The following is a 25,533-nucleotide window of genomic DNA, read 5'->3' on the forward strand; positions in this document are numbered from 1 at the left end:
TCTTTCACAAATTCATCTCAGTGTCTCCCCTCCCCTACTCTCCAGCTTTCTTCCTATCCCAAAGCCTTCCCTCTCACAACGTAGGACGTTTCCCTTTTCCTTCCCTTTCCCCATGCTATCGTATGAATAACCCAGGGAGAAGAAAGATACAGCATCTTCACGTAGCCTTTGGCAGAGTTTGGATCAAACCTGTTAGTGGCTGAATGTTTGGGTTCTGGGGCCACACTGCCTGGGCTCAGATTTCACTTCGGCCACTTTCCAGCTGTGTGACCTAGGGTGCGTGCTTTAACCTCTCTGTGCTTCAGTTTCCTGTAAAAGTAAAGGATAAAGTGAAGATAGCAGTACTCCAATTAGTGAGATGTTTTTTTACACTCTTTATTTTGTACGAAGTCTTCAGAACCTGGTGTGCATTTCACGTTCAGAGCACATCTCCATGAGGACAAAACCCTGCAGATGCTCCACAGACACACCTAGTCCTAGACCATCGCCCTGCTCTCTGCCCATTACCACCCTCGCGGCTCTGTTCCCTTCCCTCATCCCTTCAGCCACGCTGTCGCTAACGCCCACAGCATCCTTGCTTGCGCCCTCAGCCTTTGGGGGCATCGACCTTGCTGAGGAGGGTTACAGGAGGGAATCGCACAAAACAGATTCGTCGCCCCCAGCCCTGATCAGCAGTCTTTTCACAATGCCCGCTCCCATTCCCCACAGCTACTCCAGACCTTTTCTTCCAAGAGACATAGTCTTCAAGGTCTCTGTAAGTACTAGAGACCAGGGCTGCTGCTGGTCTGCAGGGGTGCACTGGTCTGAATACTGGGGTTGCTAAGGTACCCTTAAGTATTTTACTTCCATTTTCATTGGTAAATGGCCGTTACCTGAGTTGCGAAGACCCTAATCCCACCACTTTATACCCAAACCTCCCTGCCATCCCACAGCTAATGGCCAGCACATCCAAGGCTCCAGTCCTGCGCTGTTTGGCTGGTGCCCACGCCACGCTGGCTAGAGCATCTGCATCTCACCCTTGCTAGAGAGTCACTGCCTGCCTCCATACATTCAGGATTGTGGATTCGTTTTCTCTGGCAATAGTCATCAACCTGTCCCATGTCAAGACATACTGAGTTATTTGAACACCATAGCAAGGAAGATGGCCCGGCTCATTTGGGATAACCTCACTTCCTCATCTTCTTGACTAAGAAAGTGTCTTTGAATGTTTTTCTTACTTCATTTAAGGTTATTTTCCTCTTGTCAGGTGCGAATAACTTAGTCTGTTATTACTGATCCCAACACTAGTTTTCAGTTTAGTGTTCAACTAGACTATGGCTCCTTTGTTGTCTTATATCACTTACACAAAATAATTTCTGCTCTTCTTATTTTTTAGAAGTCCAACACATTCATTATAAGAAGCATCCGACTACATTATTATGTTCTCTGGTATAGTTGTGACAGAGCGTTTATCCATTACAGGCCCTACTGTTATAACCAAATAACTTTCCTTTTTTACTTACCCTTTTTATTACAGTTAGGGCATCATACTGACAGTTTCGAAATTTTGTGTGTAGGTAGTTGTATCACCTCTGCATTTCATTTCAAGATAGCAAAGGGGTATTCGTTACTGAAAGTGGGTGTTGGCTTCAGTCGAGTTGAGAACCACTGATTTTAAATGATTGAGACTGAGCAGCTGTTGTGAAAGTTTAAATATGGCTCTGGGTACCCAAGAGATGCCCTGATGGCAGCAGAAATTTGAAAGCAATGCTCAGCAGAAATGAGCAGACATGTTATTTCACTCGGTTTAGCAGCAGCCCCTGCATTACTGGTTTTAGCAGCGGGTGTCCGATGTATTTCTCAGCCCTAAAGTAAAAACAGGTGTAGGTTCCCTGGTAGGCATCTCCCCGTCTCCACGGAAGAATATTCCCGCCCTGCAACTCGGCATCCCTACCTCCCTCAACTGAGATGAGAACAGGGAGTTAGAAAAACAGGTCAGCCCAGGAGGTGAGGAAGCTCTGGGAATCTTTTCATTTTTCTATTTTTATTTATTTTAACCCCCTTCAAGAATTCCCAAGTTGGAATCGAGAGCCTGTGCTTTGTGGCTTCCAGGTGAGGGTGTGGCAGATAGGCCACCAGACCCGGAAGCTGGAGGAGGCGCTGAAGGAGCACAAGTCCTCCGTGTCCTGCATCAGGGTGACGAAGAGCAACGAGCAGTGCGTCACGGCCAGCACGGACGGCACCTGCATCATCTGGGACCTCGTGTAGGTACCGGTGATGGGGAGGACCGAGTGATGCAGAACCCAATTCCAGCATCTTATTGAACTCGAGGGAAGACTCAAACAAAGGGTAGAAATCTTACTTTGGGCAACAGGAAAGGGATGTTCGTCAGAAGCCATTCATCCCCATGGTTGTTCAGAGTTCACAGATACTGGTGGAAAGGGTAGAGTTTCCAGGAAGAGCTGGATGTTAGAAGTTTCTGGACAGATAGGGAAGTAGCTTTCTGGATATACAGGGTGAGACATGGTTTAACTTACACTAATGCAACTCTAAGAATTTTCCAGAAGGGGGAGAAAGGCAATCATGTAAATAACGCAAGCATTTCCTCTGGTCCTTCCGCACTGTCCAGTCGAGCCCAGAGTGACCTTGCCATGGGGGTGGGAGTGGGGCGGTGCCATCAATTTGCCACGTTCTCAGGGACCTCTTATTCTGTGAGTGTATGGTAACCCCCGTAGACTGCCTGACTCTAAGCTAACTGGACCAAAGCATGTGAACGTGACTGTTGGAGTAATTCACAGGATTTCCAAGGATGCTTTTTTTTTGACTATAAGCATGTTTGCTCTGTGTCTTTTATTTAGAATTATACCCTATTCCTCCAACCCCTCTCCCAGCCGACCACCCCTCTACCACTAAGATGCCTCACTCCTGTATGTAACTGCATTAGAGAGACTTGAATAAGTACAGAGATGGGAGGAAAGAGATAGGTAGATAGATAGATAGATAGATAGATAGATAGATAGATAGACAGATGTCTATATAGAGATATTGCAAAAGGATATGAAATGTTCTAGATTGGGGAGAAAACAATGGAACTAAAGGCAAAGGGGGTGGGGGAAGGAAGGATTGGGAGTTTGGGGTTAGCAAATACAAACTAGTATATACAGAATGGATAAACAACAAGGTCCTACTGTGTAGCACAGGGAACTATATTCACTATCCTATGATAAACCATCATGGAAAAGAATATGATAAAGAATATATACGTATAACTGAGTCACTGTGCTGTAGAGCAGAAATTAACACAACATTGTAAATCAACTATGCTTCAATAAAATTTTTAAAAAGTTAAATTAAAAAAAGGCAAAGGTAGAACACTTTTTATTTTTTAATTTTTTAATTTTTTGGCTGCACCACTCGGCATGCAGGATCTTAGTTCCCCGACCAGGGATCGAACCCAGGCCCTTGGCAGTGAACGTGTGGAGTCCTAACCACCGGGCTGCCAGGGAATTCCCAGGACACTTTTTATTTAATACATTAAAAAACAAAAACCAAAGCAAGGCTCTGTCTTCTGGCTCAGTGTGTCTCTAATTTTGCTATGCATACGAATCACCTGGGGATATTGTTTAAATGTAGATTTTGATTCAGTAGGTCTAGAGCGGTGCCTGAGATTCTGCATTTCTTTCTTTTTCTCTTTTAAAAAAAAATTATTTATTTATTTTCTGTTGCACTGCACGGCGTGTAAGATCTTAGTTCTCCAGCCAGGAATCAAACCCGCGGCCCCTGCGGGGGAAGCGCAGAGTCTCAACCGCTGGACCGCCAGGGAAGTCCCTGCATTTCTTTTTTCTTTTTTAATAAATACATTTATTTATTTACTTACTTACTTATTTATTTATTTATGGCTGCGTTAGAGAGCGGGGGCTACTCTTCGTTGTGGTGCGCGGGCTTCTCCTTGCTGTGGCTTCTGTTGTTGCGGAGCACAGGCTCTAGGTGCGCAGGCTTCAGTAGTTGTGGTGCACAGGCTTAGTTGCTCCGCGGCATGTGGGATCTTCCCAGACCAGGGCTCGAACCCGTGTCCCCTGCATTGGCAGGCGGATTCTTAACCATTGCGCTACCAGGGAAGTCCTGAAGTCTCTGCATTTCTAACAAGCTCCCAAATGATGCCCCTGGTGCTGGTCCCAGGGTCACACTTACAGAAGATGTTAGCCTACACTTGAACTTCCCATTGGGAAAATATATAACTAGAAGGGTAGGTCGGAACTTGTTTCTGTGGATGGTTTGTGACCAGCTCAAATCCTTAAATCCTCCCTGTGTGTAGCAGGAATATCTGGTTCATTTGTGCCAAAATCTTTAAAATTGCTCAGCTCAGCTTCCCTGTTTGAAAACTTCCTGGCCTGTGACATGGCCACCCAGCCTCCTGGGCTGTGGAAGGAGAAGGGATATTTACGTGTGTCTTGGTATCGTATCTGAAGCAGTGGCTCTCAACCCACTATGCACAGCAGAATCAACTGGGATGCTGATTAAAAATGCAGATCTGCTGGCCTCGTCCCCCCGACTGATCCAAATCTAGGGAGAGGTAAGGCCCAAGAATACCCACTTTTAAAAAGCCCTCCCCCACACTTTGCTACTCAGCTTGTAGGGACCTTCACTTCAGGACGGTGGCCTCAGGAATAAAGTCCCAAATGTGGAAGACAGAAGGTTGATACTGAGTTCAGCTTCTCCTACTTCCTTCTCACTGGAACTTGAGGCTTCCCGTTGAGTTCTGTGCTTCGTCTTTAGAAAAGGGCCCCTGCCAGTGTCTTCTGACTGCTCCCAACAGGTGCAAGGGGAGGTTGCTGAGTGGAGTGGGCAGACTCACAGGAAGTCTACTGGGGATAAATCAACCAACCCACATCCACGCTTTACCAAATCCAGTTTCAATAGTAAATAAGGGGGACTTTCCTGGTGGCGCAGCGGTTAAGAATTCGCCTGCCAATAGAGGGGACACGGGCCCGAGCCCTGGCCCGGGAAGATCCCACATGCCGCGGAGCAACCAAGCCCATGAGCCACAACTACTGAGCCTGCGCTCTAGAGCCCGTGAGCCAAGCCACAACTACTGGAGCCCGTGCGCCTAGAACCCATGCTCCGTAACAAGAGAAGCCACCGCAATGAGAAGCCCGCGCACTGCAACGAAGAGTAGACCCCACTCACCGCAACTAGAGAAAAGCCCACGTGCAGCAACGAAGACCCAACACAGCCATAAATAAATAAATAAATAAATTTATTTTTTTAAGAAAACAGTCAATAAGGTTTCTCAGGAAGAGAAAGTCATGTTTCACAGCTCTGGAATCTGTTTTTCAGGCGTCTTAGGAGGAATCAGATGATCCTGGCTAACACCTTATTCCAGTGTGTTTGTTACCACCCTGAAGAGTTCCAAATCATCACCAGCGGGACAGACAGAAAGGTGAGAGTCAAGATCTTTCTGGTACAAGAGAAGAGCAGTGAAGCCCTGTGGCTGAGGGTACAGGCTCTGGAGTCAGGCCACGCCCGTTCAAACCACGGGTTTGCTGGTGATCCGCCGTGTCACTTTGGAAATGCTCCCTAACGTTTTTGGGTGCCTTTGCTTCCTTGTCTGCAACATGGAAGTGACGACACCACTGGCCTCATGCAGTTGCTGTGGGGATTAAAGTCGTGATTGAATATGATGCTAAAAGCGGGGGGGCCTGGCGCATAGCTGGCACTCAGTAAGGACTGGTTTTGATCATGAGGACATTCCTAAGGCTGGAAGTGTTGTGCCCAAAGGAGCTGTCACTTTGATTAAATTCAAATGGAATGACAATAGAGCTCGTCTCTCATCACCCTACTTCATCAATATATTAAAAATCTCTTCAGCTAAGGAGTCCATGTCCTTCAGTGAAAATTGGCCATTATTTGGGGGGAATATTCCCCCCTTGGAGCAAGCAAGAGGCTTCAGGAGAGAGGCACATGGAAGGGCAAGGAAGCTGGGGTGTCTTCCACCCTGCCAGCCACATCAGATCAGCCAGATCTTGGCCTGATTACCTGCACATCCAATTACTGGGTTTGAATACCCCTAACGTAGACTTTGAGATGACTTTGAGATAACTGAAGAAGAGTTTGCATATTTATTGTTTTGCCAGATACAGGCTAAGTTAATGGAGTTAAAAGTATAAAAGTATTGAGGGAAAAATACAAAAGGTACCTTCCCTCCCCACCTCCACCCCCCAAATTAGAATCTAGGAGTGGGGCTTTTTCCTGTTTAAGCTTCCCAGGTGATTGGGAACGACTGCCTGAGACACTTTGTCATAAAAACCCAAGGAATGCTGCCTGGTCCAACCAGGATCTGCCCGACACAGAATGTTCTGGGAGGGTGTGAAGAATTGCCTCTGTGTTCCAGTCTCTGTAGGTTTTTAAGTTTCTTTGTGTCTCATCCGCCCAAACTGGCCTATGTCTGCCCATCCCCCAACCTGTGCTTGACTTGTGGTCTAAGTGGGCTTCCTCTTGGCACTGGGGTGGGATGGATATTAGGGAGTTAATCACCACTTCACTATAAATGCTTTGATGGACGGTTCATATTGTTTCTAAATTACTGTGATATCTGCCGTATTCTAGGTTTCAGCTTTTGAGACTTGAAACAATCTATTTCCCTCTTATTTGAATTTTGACCAGAATATTCCAACCATAAATCATAAATCTGTCAAACTGCTGTAAGTGCTGGGGACATGACAGTGTCCCTGCTGTCATGGAGCTTACCTACCGTCTGTATTAATTTTGGGTGGGAAGGGATGGAATTGGATAGTACACATGTAAATGAGTCCATGAAAGAGCAATGAGTAATAAGTGAACAAGATGATACGAGATGGTGAAAGAGCTAAAAATATATAGAACAGGCTATAGGATAATGGCTGGGAGAAGGAAGCTGTTTTAGCAAGGATGGTCAGCGAGGCCTCCTTAAGGAGGTGGCACTTGAGCTGAGGCCTGAGTGCCACGAGGACCTAGCCATGCTTTGATCTCAGGGAAGACCATTCCTGGCAGAGGACACTTGGGAAAGCCCAGGAGAGGCTCACTTTGACTTCCCTGGTCAAGGAAGCTGGTAGTCAAGCACCAATGACTTACATGGATGTGATTCCTGAGAAACTAGGATTTTGGCATGCTTTCATACTCCTTTATGTTTTTACTATGAAATCAGAACTTTATTGTTAAAGTGACCGAGCATCGATAGAAATGATAAAGCAAAATAAATAAATAAATAAAAAGAAAAGAAAAATTTTAAATAGCATACACCATTTCTAGCTAAATTCAGAGGAATACAGATTCCTGGCGTAATGATGGGAACACAGCAAGTTGCCATCAACATGAAACAGAGAGAAAGTTCTGGGTGAAATACCCAAGTTCCCACTCCTGATTCCTGGTCAAGGGCTCTATGTTTAGAAAGAAATTTTATTTGTGAATTGGTTGTACATTTACAAAGTTCAAAGTTCAAAAAGTATAAAAGCAGTATATTCAGAGAAAAATCTTCCTTCCTTGAGCCCCTGTCTCCTTTCCACCCCTAACCTAGTTCCTTGGCCCAGGAGGGGGCGGTGGGGGGGGGGGGGGGGACTAAGATCCGTCTCTGTTTAAACCCATCCCTGCGGAATGTTCTGTTGCTTTGAGGCAGAAGAGAAGGTTTTGCATAAGGGTGGGGTGAGGAAGAGGGAGGGCCAGCTACAGTGAGAGCTCACTTTGTAAGGCCCAGTCTCCAGAACTTTCCAGAACTGCTCATTCCCCAAGCTGGAGGAAGGAAATGCTTTCCCCTCCCGCCAGGTCTAAAGAAAGCTTCACTTTCCTCCTCTTAAGAGCAGAATTGGGAAAGTGGTTGCAGTGGCCGCTTTCTTCTCTCCTTTACAGCTTCCTTCAGGCTCAATCTGCTCCATCTGACCAAAAGTACTCTCTGTCTCAATCCAGTTTACCAGCATATCAACACCTCTTTAAACTGAATGCAAATTTAAAAGCCACTACTAAAAATATGAAAATGATTTCTCCACCCCCTGCTTTAGCCTATTTATAATTTCAGCTGGTATATCATCCCAGGGTGTATTTTTGCTATCTGCTATATAAAGTAGAACCTTCTTTTGTTAGCATGCGTGTGGATGATTTCACTGAGCTGAACCCTGCCTCATGCTTCGTTCTTGAATTCCAGATTGCTTACTGGGAAGTGTTTGATGGGTCAGTAATCAGAGAGTTGGATGGCTCCTTGTCCGGGGCCATAAACGGCATGGATATCACCGTGGAAGGAGTGCACTTTGTCACAGGTCAGTCCTAGGATAAGAGAAGAAAGCCAAGCCCAGCTTATTTAAATGGGAATGTGGAACTCCCAGGCGGGAGGCAACTGGAAGTGACCACAAAAGGGTCTAAAGGGCAACGTGGTTAGATTCAGGCCTGAACACTGCAGCCGGTGTGGCTGGGAAAGAAAAATCCAGAAGTCACATTTCAACGAGAGGAAACATTTGCTCACGAGCCTTAGGGGCACAAATAAAACCTAAGCTTCCACTGCATGCTTTTTTTTGTGGTGGGCAGCGATGAAAGAAACGGGCCTTTACACAACATTGTAAACCAATTATACTTCAATTTAAACAAATTAATTAAAAAAAAAAGAAAGAGGGCTTCCCTGGTGGCGCAGTGGTTGAGAATCTGCCTGCCACTGCAGGGGACACGGGTTCGAGCCCTGGTCTGGGAAGATCCCACATGCCGCGGAGCAACTAGGCCCGTGAGCCACAACTACTGAGCCTGCGCGTCTGGAGCCTGTGCTCCGCAACAAGAGAGGCCGCGATAGTGAGAGGCCCGCGCACCGCGATGAAGAGTGGCCCCCGCTTGCCGCAACTAGAGAAAGCCCTTGCACAGAAACAAAGACCCAACACAGCCAAAAATAAATAAATAAATAAATAAAAATTAAAAAAAAAAAAAAAAAAAGAAAGAAATGGGCCTTTACATGGGCTGGGCTGTTCAGTCTGCCTTGCTCTGCTATTTCCTACTGAAGTCTTCAATGCCAGGCTTTTCAGTCAGCATTTCCAGGGGGCATTCGCTACACAATGTGCCCGTTGAAACAGCATCAGTCTCATTTCTTGCAGCCTCTTTGATTCTTCCAGACAGTAACCAGTTAACGTTCCAAATCAATAAAAGTTTCACAAACACATTTACGTAAAGCATGATATAAAATTAGACACGGTATGATCCCAATCACATATTCAGATGTATATCTGTGTAACTTACAGAGAAAAGACCAGAAGGAACTAAACCAAGATGTTACTAGTGGTTCTCTCTGGATGGTGGGATCAAGGGTGATGTCACCTGTTTACATTTTTTCCCCCCAAATTAACTACAACAGATCTAGATTTTTATAATCAAGGAAAAGAGTGTTTATAAAGATAGGTTTTTCTTCCTTTAAATCAGCACATGGGGAATGTATTGAAAACGATCCAGTAATGTAAAATCAGGACTGTTTCTCTCTGTTCTGTTGCAGCAATGCCATATAACTGTTTGTCATTTTCAGGTGGAAATGACCATCTTGTCAAAGTTTGGGATTACAATGAGGGTGAAGTGACTCATGTTGGGGTGGGACACAGTGGCAACATCACCCGCATCCGGATAAGTCCAGGAAATCAGTACATCATTAGCGTGAGTGCCGATGGGGCCATTTTGAGATGGAAGTACCCATTTCCCTCATGAAGCATTGGAGACCTCCTGGATTCACAGCATTGAATACCGTCCTGTTGGAGGCTGAGCTTAGATAACTCCACAACTAGTCTTGCTTTCTCACATCTGTGTTTCTGTGCTTTGGTCAAAATATTTTATCTACAAGTTTCTCCTTTCCTTTATAGAATGCATTTTATATTCTCGAATTGTATATTAAAACTGAGATGTGTTCAAGAATAATTCGTCCAGACTGTAAAGTTTTTTTATTATGAGTAAGTTCCCAGTTGTTGGTTTCCTGTCATAATCTCCCTTCTATGACTCTGCAAAACCCACAGCCCTTCCTCATAATTTGTCCACAGATAACCATTGCTGTGAGTCTCTAAAAATAAGGAATGTGAATTTACCTTCTTAATCAGCATTTCATTCGTCAAGCTGCCTGGGGCAAGACGTGGGTTTGGATCCAGATCTTGGGTAGGGTTTTTGTTTTGTTTGAACTCTCTGATACTCCGTTTTGTAAAGTATACCGTTACCTTTTTGTAAAGAATACCTGCTCAAAAAGTGATTGTGAGAATTAAGTGAAATAATGTATTAAAGCATCGGCAGAGTTCATGACACAGAGTAGAAACTTCAATATGAATTATGGTGCTTTCTCAAAGAAAATGTGTGTCGGGGATCTTGGGGGTAATTATCAAAGGTGAAATCTCATAGTTGCTTTTCTGGAGTTAACCGTAAAATCTTTCTCCTCTGCTTACCATTAGAAGGGCGATGGAATGGACCTTGTGTACTGACCTTCCAACCAGGGACGGTGTCCTTTTCCAGGGAGGGTAAATAACGGTATTTCCCAGAAACACTTCAAGTCTCTAATTCACAGGACAGTCTTTTGTTCTGCACATATTCTTTATCCTTTACTTAATGCTTTTTTTCCCCCCTGCATCAGGTAACCTGCTGCTGCCCTATTTGACATATCAAGGTGGATATTTAATAAATGATGACCACTTATTCATCAAATAATAAGTAACATTTCAGGGCATTCATGTAATAATGCATCCTGCTAATCTCTTGTTGAGCTAGAAATTGATGAGAAATTCACTTTGCGAGACTTTGCCGGATTAATTATAAACGTGACAGTTACAGGATAAAGTGAGCGAAGTCTCCAGGGAATCAAGGGCAAGGCAATGCCAAGTCAATTCTCATTGGGCAACAATTCAGCTGGGATTTTGCGGTACGGAGTGAACATGAGACCTCCTAGGGGGCGCGCCCGGGAGCCGGAAAACTTCCTGGTGAGCAAATACTGAGGCTGGAAAGAGCTAAGCTGCGGGGTTGGCAGTCCACAGACCCTGCTCGAGTTCCGGCTTCTCTGCTTACGGGTCGTGTGGCCTCAGTCCATTGCGTTAACCTCTCTGAGCCCGTTTCTCCACCAAATAGACCGAGGACGGTCAAGTCTCGCTTGCAAGTTTTGATAAACTCTCTAATCTAGCCTGTAATTTAAACAAGCAAACCACAACCATCCCGGGTGTTTCTACACGCGTTTCCCAGTTCGGGTCCCAGGATGGCGGGTCCCGCAAAGGCTCTGCCTCCCCTGCGGGGCAGACGGTCTGGAAGGAGGTGGCGCCACCTGTCCGCACACACCTGAGCCTGCGGCGGAACCAGCGGCACCAAGGTGCTCTCCACCCCTTCGCCGCTCCCAGTGCGCGTCTCTCGCTACGCCGGAGGCTGCCCTTTGGGGAGTCTTCCTTTCCCTCCTCTTCACCTTCGCCTGGACGTAATTACAAGAAATTTAGCAATATCCAGGGCTTTGCAATTTACTAGGGCGTTCCCATTTATCATTCCTCTATTATTTTCACAGCTTGAAGGCTGGGAGGGGACTAGGAGCAGAGGTTAAATTCAGGTCGGTAGGTTTAAAAGAGGTAAGGAAGGGGGAAGGAACCAGAACTCTGTGCTCCAGTGCTTTTATTCCTGGTCCGAGCGGCGGGGGCGGGAGCCGGCGGGGGTGGGGGCGGCTGGGCGCTGCCCGGGGCGGGCCCTGCGGCCTGATTCCCGCGTGGGGCGGGGCGGCCCCGCCCTTGGCTCCGCCTCCGCCCGGTCCCGGCACACCTGGCCCGCAGGTAGCCGGCGCCCGGGCGCCTTTCCGAGCCTGGAAGGGCCTGTTGGCTGCTCGTCCTTCCGGCGCCCGGAGGCTGGGGGCTCCGCTCCGGGAGGGGCGCCGGCGGGAGCCATGGACCCGGGCGCGGGGGCCGCGACCGGAGAGGGGCCGCCCGCGCCCCGGCCTCGCCGCCGCCGCTCCCTGCGCCGCCTGTTTGGCCGCTTCCTGCTGGCACTGGGCAGCCGCTCCCGCCCCGGGGACTCGCCGCCCCGGCCCCAGCCCCAGCCGGGACACGGCTATGGCGACGGGGAGGGAGGCTTTGCTGGCCCCGCGGGCCCGGATCCAGCTGCGCCCGGAAGCCCCGGGGAGGAGCGCCCGCCCCGACCCCAGCCCCAGCTCCCCGCCGGCGACGGGGCGCGGACCCCGGGAGCTCAGGGCTTGAAGAACCACGGCAACACCTGTTTCATGAACGCCGTGGTGCAGTGTCTCAGCAACACCGACCTGCTGGCCGAGTTCCTGGCGCTGGGGCGCTACCGGGCGGCGCCGGGCCGCGCCGAGGTCACCGAGCAGCTGGCGGCGCTGGTGCGCGCGCTCTGGACGCGCGAATACACGCCCCAACTTTCCGCCGAGTTCAAGGTAGGCAGCGCTGGGCTGCCTCCAGCCTTGACCGCTCGGCGGCAGCCACGTTCCGGCCTTTCGGGTTTCCCTTCTGGACCGTTGGGTGCTCCATCAGGAAAGGGGTTTCTTGGGGACTTTTCTAGATGGCATTTGCCAGTTAAGCCTCGGATTATCGTTTTTTTTAAAAAAAATTAAATTTATTTTTACATTTTTATTTATTTTTGTCTGCGTTGGGTCTTCGTTGCGGTGCGCGGGCTTCTCATTGCGGTGGTGGCTTTTCTTGTTGCGGAGCACGGGCTCTAGGCGTGCGGGCTTCAGCAGTTGTGGCATGCGGGCTCTAGAGCGCAGGCTCAGTAGTTGTAGTGCAGGGCTTAGCTGCTTCTCGGCATGTGGGATCTTCCCGGACCAGGGCTCGGGCCCGCGTCCCCTGCATTGGCAGGCGGATTCTTAACCACTGCGCCACCAGGGAAGCCCATCGCCTTTGTTTTGAGTTGATTAATGTGTCAGCGCTTGAGGCGGGTGAGTGCAGGGAGCTGGTAGATTTGAGCGTATTAAGCATTTCTGCGCTCAGCAAACACTAGTTGAAGTATCGGAGGACTATTCTAACGCCAGGGATAGTTTCCACTCTAGTTTCTAGTGCGGTGCGGGGAGTCGGACTTCGAAGGCCAAGGTCTAGGAGGAAGGAGGTGAATGATGAGAAGGACGAAGCCAGGCCAAGATCTAGGAGTAATCCCCACAGGGGGAGGGAGCAGCAAGTGCAAAGACCAGAGGCCTGAAGGAGCTGAGAACTGGAGGCATGAAGGAAAACTCGGGTGGCACTTGCCCAGTAGAGTAGAGTGCGGAGGAGATGAGGTCGGCCAGATCATGTAAGTTTTTGGAGGCAACGGTAAGGAGTTTGGCTTTTATTCTAAGCCCATTGAAATCTGAGAACCTGTGTGCCAGGTACTGCGCTGAGGGCCTGGGAGAGGCAGTGGGTGTGCTATACTGGAGGTGGCATCCTTTTGCTTAGTGTGAATGAAATCCCCTAGGATGCGTTAGCGTGGGTTTGTATCCTTTGTTCCTGGGGTCACGGTCTACTTACCGGGTATGCTGCAGGGTCATGAGGCTTTGGAAGTTATGTGTATCACTTCACCCAGGATTAAAGCGGGGCATTTGTCTGGGGTCCCAGTTGGATTAAAGAGTGCTGATAATTGACGCGCATGGCTGGCTTCCTGCTAAAAAACCACAGTTCTGGGCAGAGAGCTGAAGCTCCCCAAAGACTAGGGATCGTTGTTCTTGGGGGAGAGGGAACTTGTCAGTGTTCATTCCACAAGCATCACTGCTCTTGAGTTTCAGCCTGAGAAAGCAATCCTTGCCATGTGACCCACGAGGATGCCAACCCCCACCGTCCTCTCTCCTGCTTCCACTAGTGAAGCACTGTTCTGCAGGCGTCAGTGGGTCAAATGGGTGTCAGTAATATCTCCTTTTGGCATCATTTGCTTTTTAAATGTGAGAGGCAGTATCCTTTAGTGGTTCAGAGCAAGGTCTTGGTTACCTTGAGCAAGTTACTAAAATCTCAACTGTGCCTCAGCTTTCCTTATCTGTAAAATGGGACTCTAGCGGTACCTATCTTCTTATACGGTTGTTGTGAGGGTAAAATGAGCTAATTATAACTCCTCACCTGCAGAGACCTGGAGGGAGAGAGGTAATCCTGTGTACCTTTTCTATTGCTCCATGCATTCGCATCCAGTTACTGCAGCAATGGGAGAGACAGGAGTAGCTTGAAAAGTCTTCCAAATTAGTAATCACCCTCCATGACTCACCAGCGTTTCCTGTCTCTCTCGCCTGCTCTCAAATCCCTAGAGCCAAGAAGCTCCCTGTGAGCCTCGGGGAGCTGAAGGATAATCAAACTGTTAATATGTTAGTAAGGGTGTTATAAGCCAGGGGTTCCTGGAACTTTCCTGGTAGGCAGCCTTGGAGAGAGTGGGGAAGGATTCCAGAATCTGTGCTTTTAAACCTTGGGGATTGAAGTCTAGGTGGGCTCCTCTTATTTTACAGATGAGGAAACATTTATTCATTCAACAAATATTGAGTGTCTAGATACTATAGAGGGAGCATGGAACACATGTGGGGTGATGAGTGCAAAACCTGACCCTGGGGCTCCTATCCTGGAGCTTACGGTCCAGTGAGAGAGATGGATGTGAGTGAAGTAATACCACGGGCCCACGATTAGAACTGCTGACAAGTGCTACAAAATAAAGATGCTCTGTTTACAATAGCCAGGACATGGAAGCAACCTAAGTGTCCATCGACAGATGAATGGATAAAGAAGATGTGGCACATATATACAATGGAATATTACTCAGCCATAAAAAGAAACGAAATTGAGTTATTTGTAGTGAGGTGGATGGACCTAGACTCTGTCATACAGAGTGAAGTAAGTAAGAAAGAGAAAAACAAATACCGTACGCTAACACATACATATGGAATCTAAAAAAAAAAAAATGGTTCTGATGAACCTAGGGGCAGGAATAAAGACACACGTAGAGAATGGACTTGAGGACACGGGGAGGGGGAAGGGTAAGCTGGGATGAAGTAAGAGAGCAAGCAAGAGAGTAGCATTGACATATATACACCACCAAATGTAATATAGACAGCTAGTGGGAAGCAGCTGCATGGCACAGGGAGATCAGCTCGGTGCTTTGTGACCATCTAGAGGGGTGGGATAAGGAGGGTGGAAGGGAGACGCAAGGGGGAGGGGATATGGGGATGTATGTATGCATATAGCTGATTCACTTTGTTATACAGCAGAAACTAACACAGCACTGTAAAGCAATTATACTCCAATAAAGATGTTAAAAAAAATAAAAAAATAAAAAATAAAGATGCTCTATGGCAATTCTGGCAGGAGGATGTGATTGTTTGGGGGAAGGTGGTGTGAGGAGGTGGGCTAGGAAGTCTTCCCAGGAGAGGGAACCACTGAGTTGAATTTTGAAGGATGAAGGGCCAACTAAGGACATGAGAGGGTGGGAAAGTGCATTATAGTTCCTGAGACTGAAACTGCCAGTCACTGAGGTGGGTGGGGCTGGGCAGGATAAGTGCCTGATAAAAGGAATTAATGAAAGCCTATGTGGCTGGGGGGAGGGGCCGGAGAATGGGTTTGGGAGAAGCCACAGAGGGTTGTGTAAAGGAGTTTGGCCTTTAAGAGGGATTATTAGCTTCAGACCAAGGAAGGCAGGAAGCTGAGAAGCAGCCAGCAGGCTGGAGTGAGTTACCGCAGCCCAGCCACGCAAAAGGCATGGGTCTGTGGCGTTCCCCCTCCCTGCGCCCTGAGTCACCCAGTGTCCCAGTGGTAGTAAGACCACTCTTTGTTTTAAGAGCAAATGAATAAATACATTTTAAAAATCCTGTCCATGGTATTATTCATAATACTTTGATTTCTAATGATGTAATTAAGTGTATATAACTATAAAAAATTGGAAAATGCCAAAATGTAAAAAAAAAAAAAAAAAAAAAGATCTGGAACTCCACCCTCTAGAGATAACCATCATTAGTGTGTTGATGTGCTTCAAATCATGTGCAAACAATTGGAAATTCTAGTTTTGTATCTTGCTGTTTTCAGTTAAGTATTCTCGTAAGACTTTCTCTTGGTCATTAAAATCTTTTATAAAACTTAATTTTTAATGATTGTGTAATATTTCATTAAACGAACCAATCCCTAGGGAGATGTTTATGTACTGTACAATTTTCCAGCTATCATGCTATGTTGAAAATTCTTGTATTTAAATCATTGTCCTCAGCTCTGATCATTTCCATAAGCTTAATTCCTTGAAGTGAAACGACATGGTCAAAGCAAAGATGACTGTTTTGTTCTTTTTATGTTTGTTGCTTTTTAAATCAACTTTTATGAGGTATAAATTATGTACAGTGAAAGGCACCCATTTTAAAAAATTGAGTTGTATGTGAGATATAACACTGTGTAGGGTATATAATACATTGGTTTGATACATTTGTATTGCAGTATGATTGCCAATAGTAGCATTGGTTAACACCCCTATCTCGTCATGTTTTAGTGCTGGGAACAATTAAGATCTAGTGTCTTAGCAAGTTTATTGTTTATAGTACAGTTTTGTTGTCTATAATCACTGTACAGGTACACTTCATTTCACTGTACTTTGCAGATATTGTGTGCTTTACATATTGAAGGTTTGTGACAACCCTGCATCGGTCAAGTCTATCAGCGCCCTTTTTCCAAGAGCATTTGCTCACTTTGGGTCTCTGTCACATTTTGGTAATTCTCACAGTATCTACAACTTTTTCATTGTTATTTTATTTGTTATGGCGATCTGTGATCAGTGATCTTTGATGTTACTATTGTAATTGTTTTGGGCTGCCGTGAACTACGCCCATATAAGATGCTGAACTTAATAAATGTGTGTGTTCTGACTGCTCCACCAACCGGCTGTTCCCCCACCTCTCTCCCTCCTCTCCTTGGGCATCCCTCTTCCCTGAGACACACAATATTGAAATTAGGCCAATTAATAACCCCACAATGGCCTCGTAAGTGTTCAAGTGAAAGGAGAAGTCAATCCATGCGGCAAATGTCATCGTGGTCTTATTTTCAGAAATTGCCACAGTTACCCTGACCAGTCAACAGCCACCAACATCGAGGCCAGACCCTCCACCAGCAACAGATTAGACTCGCTGAAGGCTCAGATGATGGTTAGCATTTTTTTTAGCAATAAACTGTTTTATTTATTTATTTACTTATTCATTTTTGCCATTATTTTTTGAATTTTATTTTATAATAAATTTTTAAATTAAGGTCTGTAGGTTGTTTTTTTAGACACAATGCTATTGCACATTGTAATATTGTAGTGTTAAGAGACTACAGAAGAGTGTGAATATAATTTTATATGCCCTGGGAAACCAAAAAATTCACGTGACTCGCTTTATTGAGATATTTGCTTTATTATGGTGGTCTGGAACTGAACCTACAATAACTCTGAGGTCTGCCTGTACCATGTATTAGTCTCCAGGACTTATTTATCTACTAGTGACAACTATGTACCCTTACACACCATCTGTCCCATCCCTCCACCCTCAGCCCCTGATAACCACTGTTTTATTTTCTGCTTTTCCAATTTTGATTTTTTTTTAGATTCCACATGTAAGAGGTATTATACGCTGTCTTTCTCTGTCTGACTTATTTCACTCAGCATAATGTCCTCATGGTCCATCCACATTGTTGCAAATGGCAGAATTTCTTTTCTCAGGGCTGAGTAAAAATTTTAAGTGTAGAATCTGATGCGTTTTGACATGTATGTACCTGTATAATCACCATCCCAATTTTAAGTATTTATTGTTTTTTAGTTTTTAGATCAATTTTGTTGGGTTTGATTATTTTTAGTACCCACATTGACAAATTTCTTTCCAAATAATTATATCAAGTTGTAGATACACCAGAAATGCATATTTTCCTAAGTATTGCTTATTCTCTCTTATTAATTTATTGAACAAAAAGAAATAGCATCTTGTTTTTACATTTGTTTTTTTGATTAGGAGTGAGGTGTTGGATTTTTCTATGCTTTTTTACTAGTTGTAAGACTGCTCTTGGAATTGTCTGTTCATGTGGTTTGTCTATCCATTCTGCCTCGGTCTTAATGTTCTTTTTTCTTGTTTCTGTAAGTTCCTTAACTCTAGTCATATTTGCTGCAGATATTTTCTCCCAACTCTCTCCTTCTCCCTACGGAAAGTTTTAGATTTATTTATATCATACCTTTTGATAAACATTCTATGTTATGTACTTCTAGTTTTTCTATGGCTATATTAAGGATTTCAGCCATCTGGAATTTATCGTAGCTCACGTGCTTGAGGATCAATTTTAGACTAACAATTTTAGACATACAGTATGCCTCAAGTCATACGATGGAGGCATTGCTTTTTAAAAACAAGGATACCTTCATCACTTGTATGTTTTGGAAGTTCTGGACAAAACCAGTAAGACATGAAGTGGAAATGGAAAAAAAAATATTGAACAGAAGGAAAATTACTAAATCGTTCTAGAAATCCATATTTTAGAATAATCGCTGTTGCTAATGGGTTCAGGTACAACATAGACAGTCAAAAGCAAGACCCATTTAGAAACATATAAAAATGAGATTTCATACCTAAAAACAACCCAATGTATGAAATAAGTAGGAATACTTCTTAAAACAAATATGTTATAAATTATCAGTGGTGAGAGGAAGAAATACACACACACACACACACACACACACACACACACACACACACACCGACACACACACCCACACACGGATAGAGCTATGCCATATTGCAGGGTAGAAATACCAAATATTGCCATTCATCTCTCCCAAGTTAAATCCCAAGGATTTAGCTTTAATGCAGTTCTAGTTACATTTCAGTAGACTTTCTATGGGAATGTTTTCTGTAGAATCAATAGGTAAAGTTATCTTAAAAAATTCTGTAAAATACCTGCCAGATACTGTTATAATTGGGAAAAGACCAATAAAGAATAGTGTTCACTGTAAAAAATATTTGCAATGTACAAATTAAAATGAAAAAGAAAATTACCTATGGTCCCATCTTTCTATAACCATTTGTTAATATTTTGCCATATATTTTCTGGTCTTTTACCTTTCTATATATAAATATATTTTAAAAATCTCAAATACATATTTTTGCTGTTTTTTTTTTTTTAACAACAAGATTATTTATCTTCTTTTCTCATTAGTATTTCCTCAAGCATAATTTTTAAGGCCATCTGATATAAGTGTGCAGTAAGTTCTCCCCAGATAACTTTGAGATATCTTTGCCTGGATCTCTCATTTCCTTAGGCTAAACCCCTTAAAGTGGAATCACTATGCTTATAAAGAGGAACATTATTAAGGCCTTATCTTGTCTGTCTTCTTGAAGTTGTCAAATTCTTTCTGGAAAGGTTGTGTGGCTTCTTGGCCAGACTAAGAGGACAAGAGTGTCAGTCTTAAAAGATTAGCCTGATTAGCAGGAGAGGAATGGATCTCACATGGAAGAAAGAATAAGTAAAGGTGTAGCCCATAGAAGTGGGAAAGTATGTTTGGGGCACCCGAGTGGCTCATTTACCTGGAGCTTTGAAACATGAGACCTAGTGGTGAGTGATGGATGGGGCCAGACTGGAGGAATCTGGATTATTAGGTGGTGAGTCAGCGAGTCGGGAAGGGTTTGGGTGGGGACACGACGTTACCAGCTGGGCTGTGGGAAGGAGGGTCTGTCCTGTCCTGCAGGCAGTGGGCGGTCAGGGGGAGGTGCTGGGGGCCGGGCTCCCCTCGAGGTAGGCACTGCGGTCTGGATCAACAGGAGTTAGGACTCAACAGTGGGAATGGGACTCTGGTGAAGGGGTGGGATGGAAACAGTTGGGAAGGCAGACTCAGAATGCTTGACTGATGCGGGTGTGAGATGGAACCTGCAAGAGGACCCTGACATTAAGAGAAAGAGCTGATCTTAGAGATTTAGAGCTGGAGGGGCTATCTGCCCCCCTGGGAGGGAATGTTGGTACTAAGGATGTAGGTTTGAGGGAGGCTGGGAGGTAGGGTTGCCAGGTAAAATACATGATGCCCAGCTCCATTTGAATTTCGGATAAACAATAACTTGTTAGTAGAAATATATTCCCAATATTGCCTGGGACATACTTATACCACAGACATCACCATTATTTACTGCTTATTCAAGGTTCATTTTATTGGCTCATTGGGCAGCCCTGCTTGGGGGTCAAAGTGCAGAGAAGCCTAGATCCTTCATTGCGCCCCAGCTAGTGTGTTTCAAATAAAGACTCAGAACCAGCATTTCAGTTAATTAAATCTTGAATTTCGCTTTGGCTCATCCTAAAGTTTCCTTTAAGTCCCAAGGAAAGATGAAAAAAAAGGAAAAGAAAAAAAGCCCAGGGCCTTTGATTAGATTGGCCTTGGTGAGATCCGCTGGGTTCACAGCTTTGCTCACACAGCTGCCTTGGGTGGGCATGAGCAGAGGACAGACCTACACCGGACAAGACCTGCCCTGTGCACTCATACAGAAAAGAGGGTTTGCTTACACTCAGATGCTCGTACTTGCACAAAAAAGACCCTGGAAGGATGCTAAGTAAGAAAATGTTCAAAGTGTCCTCCCTCTGGGGAGGGGAGGGGCACCCAGGCCTGGGAAGACTTTTTTTTTTTTATAATTAATTAATTTATTTTTGGCTGTGTTGGGTCTTCGTTTCTATGCGTGGGCTTTCTCTAGTTGCGGCGAGCGGAGGCCACTCTTCATCGTGGTGCGCGGGCCTTTCACTATCGTGGCCTCTCTTGTTGCGGAGCACAGGCTCCAGACGCGCAGGCTCAGTAGCTGTGGCTCACGGGCCCAGTTGCTCCGCGGCATGTGGGATCTTCCCAGACCCCGGGCTCGAACCCGTGTCCCCTGCATTAGCAGGCAGATTCTCAACCACTGCACCACCAGGGAAGCCCGGGAAGACTTTTCATTACTGTTCTTTTTATATTTTGAATTATTTTTTTTAAGTAGGTGCATATATTGCCCTTTGAAATAAACTTTTTGAAAGCTGGAACATGCATTTACCCAGAAAATGACGAAGCTGTCACCTCGTCTAACAGGACAGCATGAAGGGCACAGGAATGTGAGTGCCACCAGGGCAAGGAATCATGTCAGCGTTGTAGCCCCAGGCCCTAGACTAGTGCCTGGCCCCTAGTAGGCACTCAACAAATAAATATTTATTAAAAGGATTAAGGACTGGCCCAAACATTTTGTGATCTAACCACAGAAGGAGATGTTTGTACTTCTCAAGTTTCATTCATTTTAGGAAGAGGCAGTGAAGGAACCACATGCGTGGTATTTAAGGAAGCCCACTTCACTGGGCCATGTGGTTATTCTCAAAGAGGAGAGTTGACGCCATGGGAATGAAGGAAACCACCGTGGAGAGAGAAGGACAAGAAGCTGTCCACCTTTGGGGTGAACAGAGAGAGACAGCGTGGAAATAGACTGAGGGCGTGGGTGGGGGGCCAGGCGAGCATGCCCCCCAGCAATCCAAGGACCAGAGCTTCAGGGAGGAGACATGGTCACCTCTATCAAAACATTCTACCATGTGATCCAGCAATCCCACTCCTGGGTATATTTCTAGAAAAAAATGAAAACACTAGTTCGAAAAGATACATGCACCCCAATGTTCATAGCAGCACTATTTACATTAGCCAAGACATGGAAGCAAACTAAGTGCCCGTCAACAGACAATTGGGGGCTTCCCTGGTGGCGCAGTGGTTAAGAATACACCTGCCAATGCAGGGGACACGGGTTCGAGCCCTGGTCAGGGAAGATCCCACATGCTGCGGAGCAACTAAGCCTGTGCACCGCAACTACTGAGGCTGCGCTCTAGAGCCCGCGAGCCACAGCTGCTGAGCCCGCGTGCCGCAACTACTGAAGCCCGCACACCTAGAGCCTGTGTGCTCCGCAACAAGAGAAGCCACCGCAATAAGAAGCCTGCGCGCAGCAACAAAGACCAAACACAGCCAAAAATAAATAAAATTAAATCTTAAAAAAAAACCTTAATCATTAAAAAAAAAACAATTGGATTAAGAAGATGTGGTATAAACATACAATGGAACATTTCTCAGCCATAAAAAAGAATGAAATACTGCCATTTGCAGCAACATGGATGGACCTGGAGAATATTATGCTTAGTGAAGTAAGTCAAAGACAAATACGATATGATATCACTTACATGTGGAATCTAAAAAGTAATACAAATGAATCTATATTCAAACAGAAACATATAGCACACGGAACTCTACTCAAAAGACTCTAAAAAAGAGTGGAGATATATATATGTATAACTGATTTACTTTGCCATACAGCAGAAACTAACAACATTGTAAATCAACTATACTTCAATAAAAATTAAAATAAAATAAAAAAGAAACAAAACAAAATGGAAACAGACTCACAGACATAGAAAACAAACTTGTGGTTACCAAAGGGGAAAGGGACAAATTAGGGATATGGGATTAACAGATACAAACTACCATACATAAAATAGTTAAGCAATAAGGATTTACTGTATAGCACAGGGGATTATACCCATTATTTTGTAACAACCTATAATGGAATAGAATCTGCAAAATTACTGAATCACTACGCTGTACACCTGAGACTAACACAATATTGTAAATCAACTATACTTTAATTAAAAAAAATATATATATATATACATATATTCAACAGACAAGCATGTCGGTTTTCAAAGGACAGGATACACAATGGTAGTCTTTCTGGAAGAAACGATGCCTCCTCCTATACAGAGAACCCTCACAGCATTTGGGGACACTGCTCCCCAAATGACAGGCTTTAGCAGGAAAGACCATTTCTCGCCCCACGTTGTTTCTGACTTGTCATCCTGGTCAAGGCTGAAGCGCGACCATGGGTAGGCTTGGTGCTTCCAGGCCCTTGTTTGGATGTTTGAAGGGCCAAATTGCCCCTCAAAGCGTGGGCTTCTCACTGCAGTGGCTTCTCTTGCTGCGGAGCATGGGCTCTAGGCGTGCGGGCTTCAGTAGTTGTGGCTCGCAGGCTCTAGAGCGCAGGCTCAGGAGTTGTGGAGCACGGGCTTAGTTGCTCTGCGGCATGTGGGATCTTCCCTGACCAGGGCTCGAACCCGTGTCCCCTGCATTGGCAGGCGGATTCTTAACCACTGCGCCACCAGGGAAGTCCCCAATTGTCTGTTGATGGGCACTTAGTTTGCTTCCATATCTTGGCTAATGTAAACATTCTTCCGTTCCTTTCAGAATGCGGTCTCCAAGTACGGCTCTCAGTTCCAAGGCAATTCCCAGCACGACGCCCTGGAGTTCCTGCTCTGGTTGCTGGATCGTGTGCACGAGGACTTGGAGGGCGCGGCCCCGGGGCTGGGGTCCGACAAGGTCAGTCGCCCCCGAAACAACACGTTGTGTTTTTGTTTTTTTTTTTAATACGGTTTATTATTTTTTATTTATTTATTTATTTTTGGCTGTGTTGGGTCTTCGTTTCTGTGCGAGGGCTTTTCTCTAGTTGCGGCAAGCGGGGGCCACTCTTCATCGCGGTGCGCAGGCCTCTCACTGTTGCGGCCTCTCTTGTTGCGGAGCACAGGCTCCAGACGTGCAGTCTCAGTAGTTGTGGCTCACGGGCCCAGTTGCTCCGCGGCATGTGGGATCTTCCCAGACCAGGGCTCGAACCCGTGTCCCGTGCATCGGCAGGCAGACTCTCAACCACTGCGCCACCAGGGAAGCCCAACACGTTGTGTTTGATTTTCTTTTTTCCCCTTGCACATTTACTCAGCTCTTCAAAACTAAATCTTAAAATTCAGATCCGTAGATTTTTGTGTATTCTGCCTGCTGTTCACACGGTACCGTTCCCTGCTCCTTCCTCTTTTCCCCGTTTGTTTTAGACCAGACGTTTCCTCCCATTGCTGTTCCTCATCCTCTTTAATCCCAGTGATATGGTGTATAGGGTTTCTGTTTGGTTTAAAGTTTGAAAAAAAAAAAATCTCCTTTCTGTCAATATCCTATGCCTTAGTATGGTCATCTGAGGCCATGAGTGCCGTTGCTTATTATTTTTAGATGCTTCCATTTTAACTCCACCCTTGCTTTTTCAGTTACTTATCCTACAGAGCCAGCGATTCCCAATCTTTTTTCTCAAGACGCAGGATGGATGATCTTTACATGTGTGCACTCAGCAGTCCCAGATTTGGATGAAACCTCAAACCTTTGGGTGTAAGAAAGCCCTACAATCATCTGTAGGTTTGATAGGACTAGTTGATAGTTGATAAATCAGCTGTGTTCTCTATGGGCTTTGCTAAATAAAGATCAGTGATGGGGCTTCCCTAGTGGCGCAGTGGTTGAGAATCTGCCTGCCAATGCAGGGGACACGGGTTCGAGCCCTGGTCTGGGAAGATCCCACATGCCGCGGAGCGACTAGGCCCGTGAGCCACAATTGCTGAGCCTGCGCGTCTGGAGCCTGTGCTCCGCAACAAGAGAGGCCGCAACAGTGAGAGGCCCGCGCACCGCGATGAAGAGTGGCCCCCGCTCGCCGCAACTGGAGAAAGCCCTCGCACAGAAATGAAGACCCAACACAGCCATAAATAAATAAAATTTTAAAAAATAAATAAATAAATAAAATTTAAAAAAATAAATAAATAAAGCAAATAATTTAAAAAAAAAAAAAAAAAAAAGATCAGTGATGGGTTTTGCTCTAATCCTATCCTTTCATCTCTCTCTTAAGAAAGTAAAAACGAGTGAAGTTATTATTCCATGAGTGAGCAAAATTATTATAACAATATCCATGAATAATCTGCTATAATTTAAAAAATGTTTCACAAGCTTTGGTAATTAATCAGTCGCATATTACTTTTTTTTTTTTTTATTTATGGCTGTATTGGGTCTTCGTTTCTGTGCGAGGGCTTTCTCTAGTTGAGGCAAGCGGGGGCCACTCTTCATCGCGGTGCACGGGCCTCTCACTATCGCGGCCTCTCCTGTTGCGGAGCACAGGCTCCAGACGCGCAGGCTCAGCAACCGTGGCTCACGGGCCTAGCTGCTCCGCGGCATGTGGGATCTTCCCAGACCAGGGCTCGAACCCGTGTCCCCTGCATTGGCAGGCAGATTCTCAACCACTGCGCCACCAGGGAAGCCCCGCATATTACTTTTGATGTGTCTCAAAACTGATCCAGATGCAGCTACAAGAACTGCTTTACTTGTTTTTTGTTTGTTTGTTTGTTTTAATTCTGGACATTTTATTCCCATCCCCCTAGTGAATCAATTAAAAAGCCCTTTGGAAGTGTTTCAATCTTTCACCCGTTACCTTCCCATCCTTACATTATCTACTCAGAGACCATTATTCTAGAGTAATAAAGATTGAATGGCAAAATGTGATACAAATGGACCTATCTACGAAACAGAAACAGACTCCCAGACATAGAGAACAGACTTGTGGTTGCCAAGGGGTAGGGGGTTGGGGGAGGGAAGTATTGGGAGTTTGGGATTAGCAGATGCAAACTAGTTTATACAGGATGGATAAACAACAAGGTCCTACTGTATAGCACAGGGAACTATATTCAATATCCTGAGAAAAATCGTAATGGAAAAGAATATGAAAGAGAATGGACATATATGTATAACTGAATCACTTTGCTGTGCAGCAGAAATTAA

At 45.4% G+C, this 25,533-nt stretch overlaps 2 protein-coding genes across 6 annotated transcripts in view; both read left to right on the forward strand.

Annotated features, from left to right (window-relative positions):
* Positions 1 to 9,785, forward strand: part of CFAP52 (cilia and flagella associated protein 52) — a 35,726-nt gene extending 25,941 nt beyond the window's left edge. For both annotated transcript variants that reach the window (XM_059908463.1, XM_059908464.1), the window contains 4 exons: positions 2,092 to 2,243; positions 5,317 to 5,419; positions 8,153 to 8,264; positions 9,503 to 9,785. In XM_059908463.1, the coding sequence (XP_059764446.1) occupies positions 2,092 to 2,243; positions 5,317 to 5,419; positions 8,153 to 8,264; positions 9,503 to 9,678 (543 nt within the window). In that variant the 3' untranslated portion in view covers positions 9,679 to 9,785. The remainder of the gene's footprint in view (positions 1 to 2,091; positions 2,244 to 5,316; positions 5,420 to 8,152; positions 8,265 to 9,502) is intronic.
* Positions 9,786 to 11,744: 1,959 nt separating this feature from the next.
* The window catches only part of USP43 (ubiquitin specific peptidase 43), a 106,360-nt gene continuing 92,571 nt past the window's right edge, over positions 11,745 to 25,533 (forward strand). For 3 of the 4 annotated variants that reach the window (XM_059908459.1, XM_059908461.1, XM_059908460.1), the window contains exons 1-2: positions 11,745 to 12,364; positions 23,143 to 23,274. In XM_059908459.1, coding sequence (XP_059764442.1) covers positions 11,861 to 12,364; positions 23,143 to 23,274 — 636 coding nt within the window. In that variant the 5' untranslated portion in view covers positions 11,745 to 11,860. The remainder of the gene's footprint in view (positions 12,365 to 23,142; positions 23,275 to 25,533) is intronic. The other variant, XM_059908462.1, reaches the window with a different exon arrangement.

This window comes from Balaenoptera ricei, chromosome 20, assembly GCF_028023285.1.
Source record: "Balaenoptera ricei isolate mBalRic1 chromosome 20, mBalRic1.hap2, whole genome shotgun sequence".
Classification (NCBI taxonomy): domain Eukaryota; kingdom Metazoa; phylum Chordata; class Mammalia; order Artiodactyla; family Balaenopteridae; genus Balaenoptera; species Balaenoptera ricei.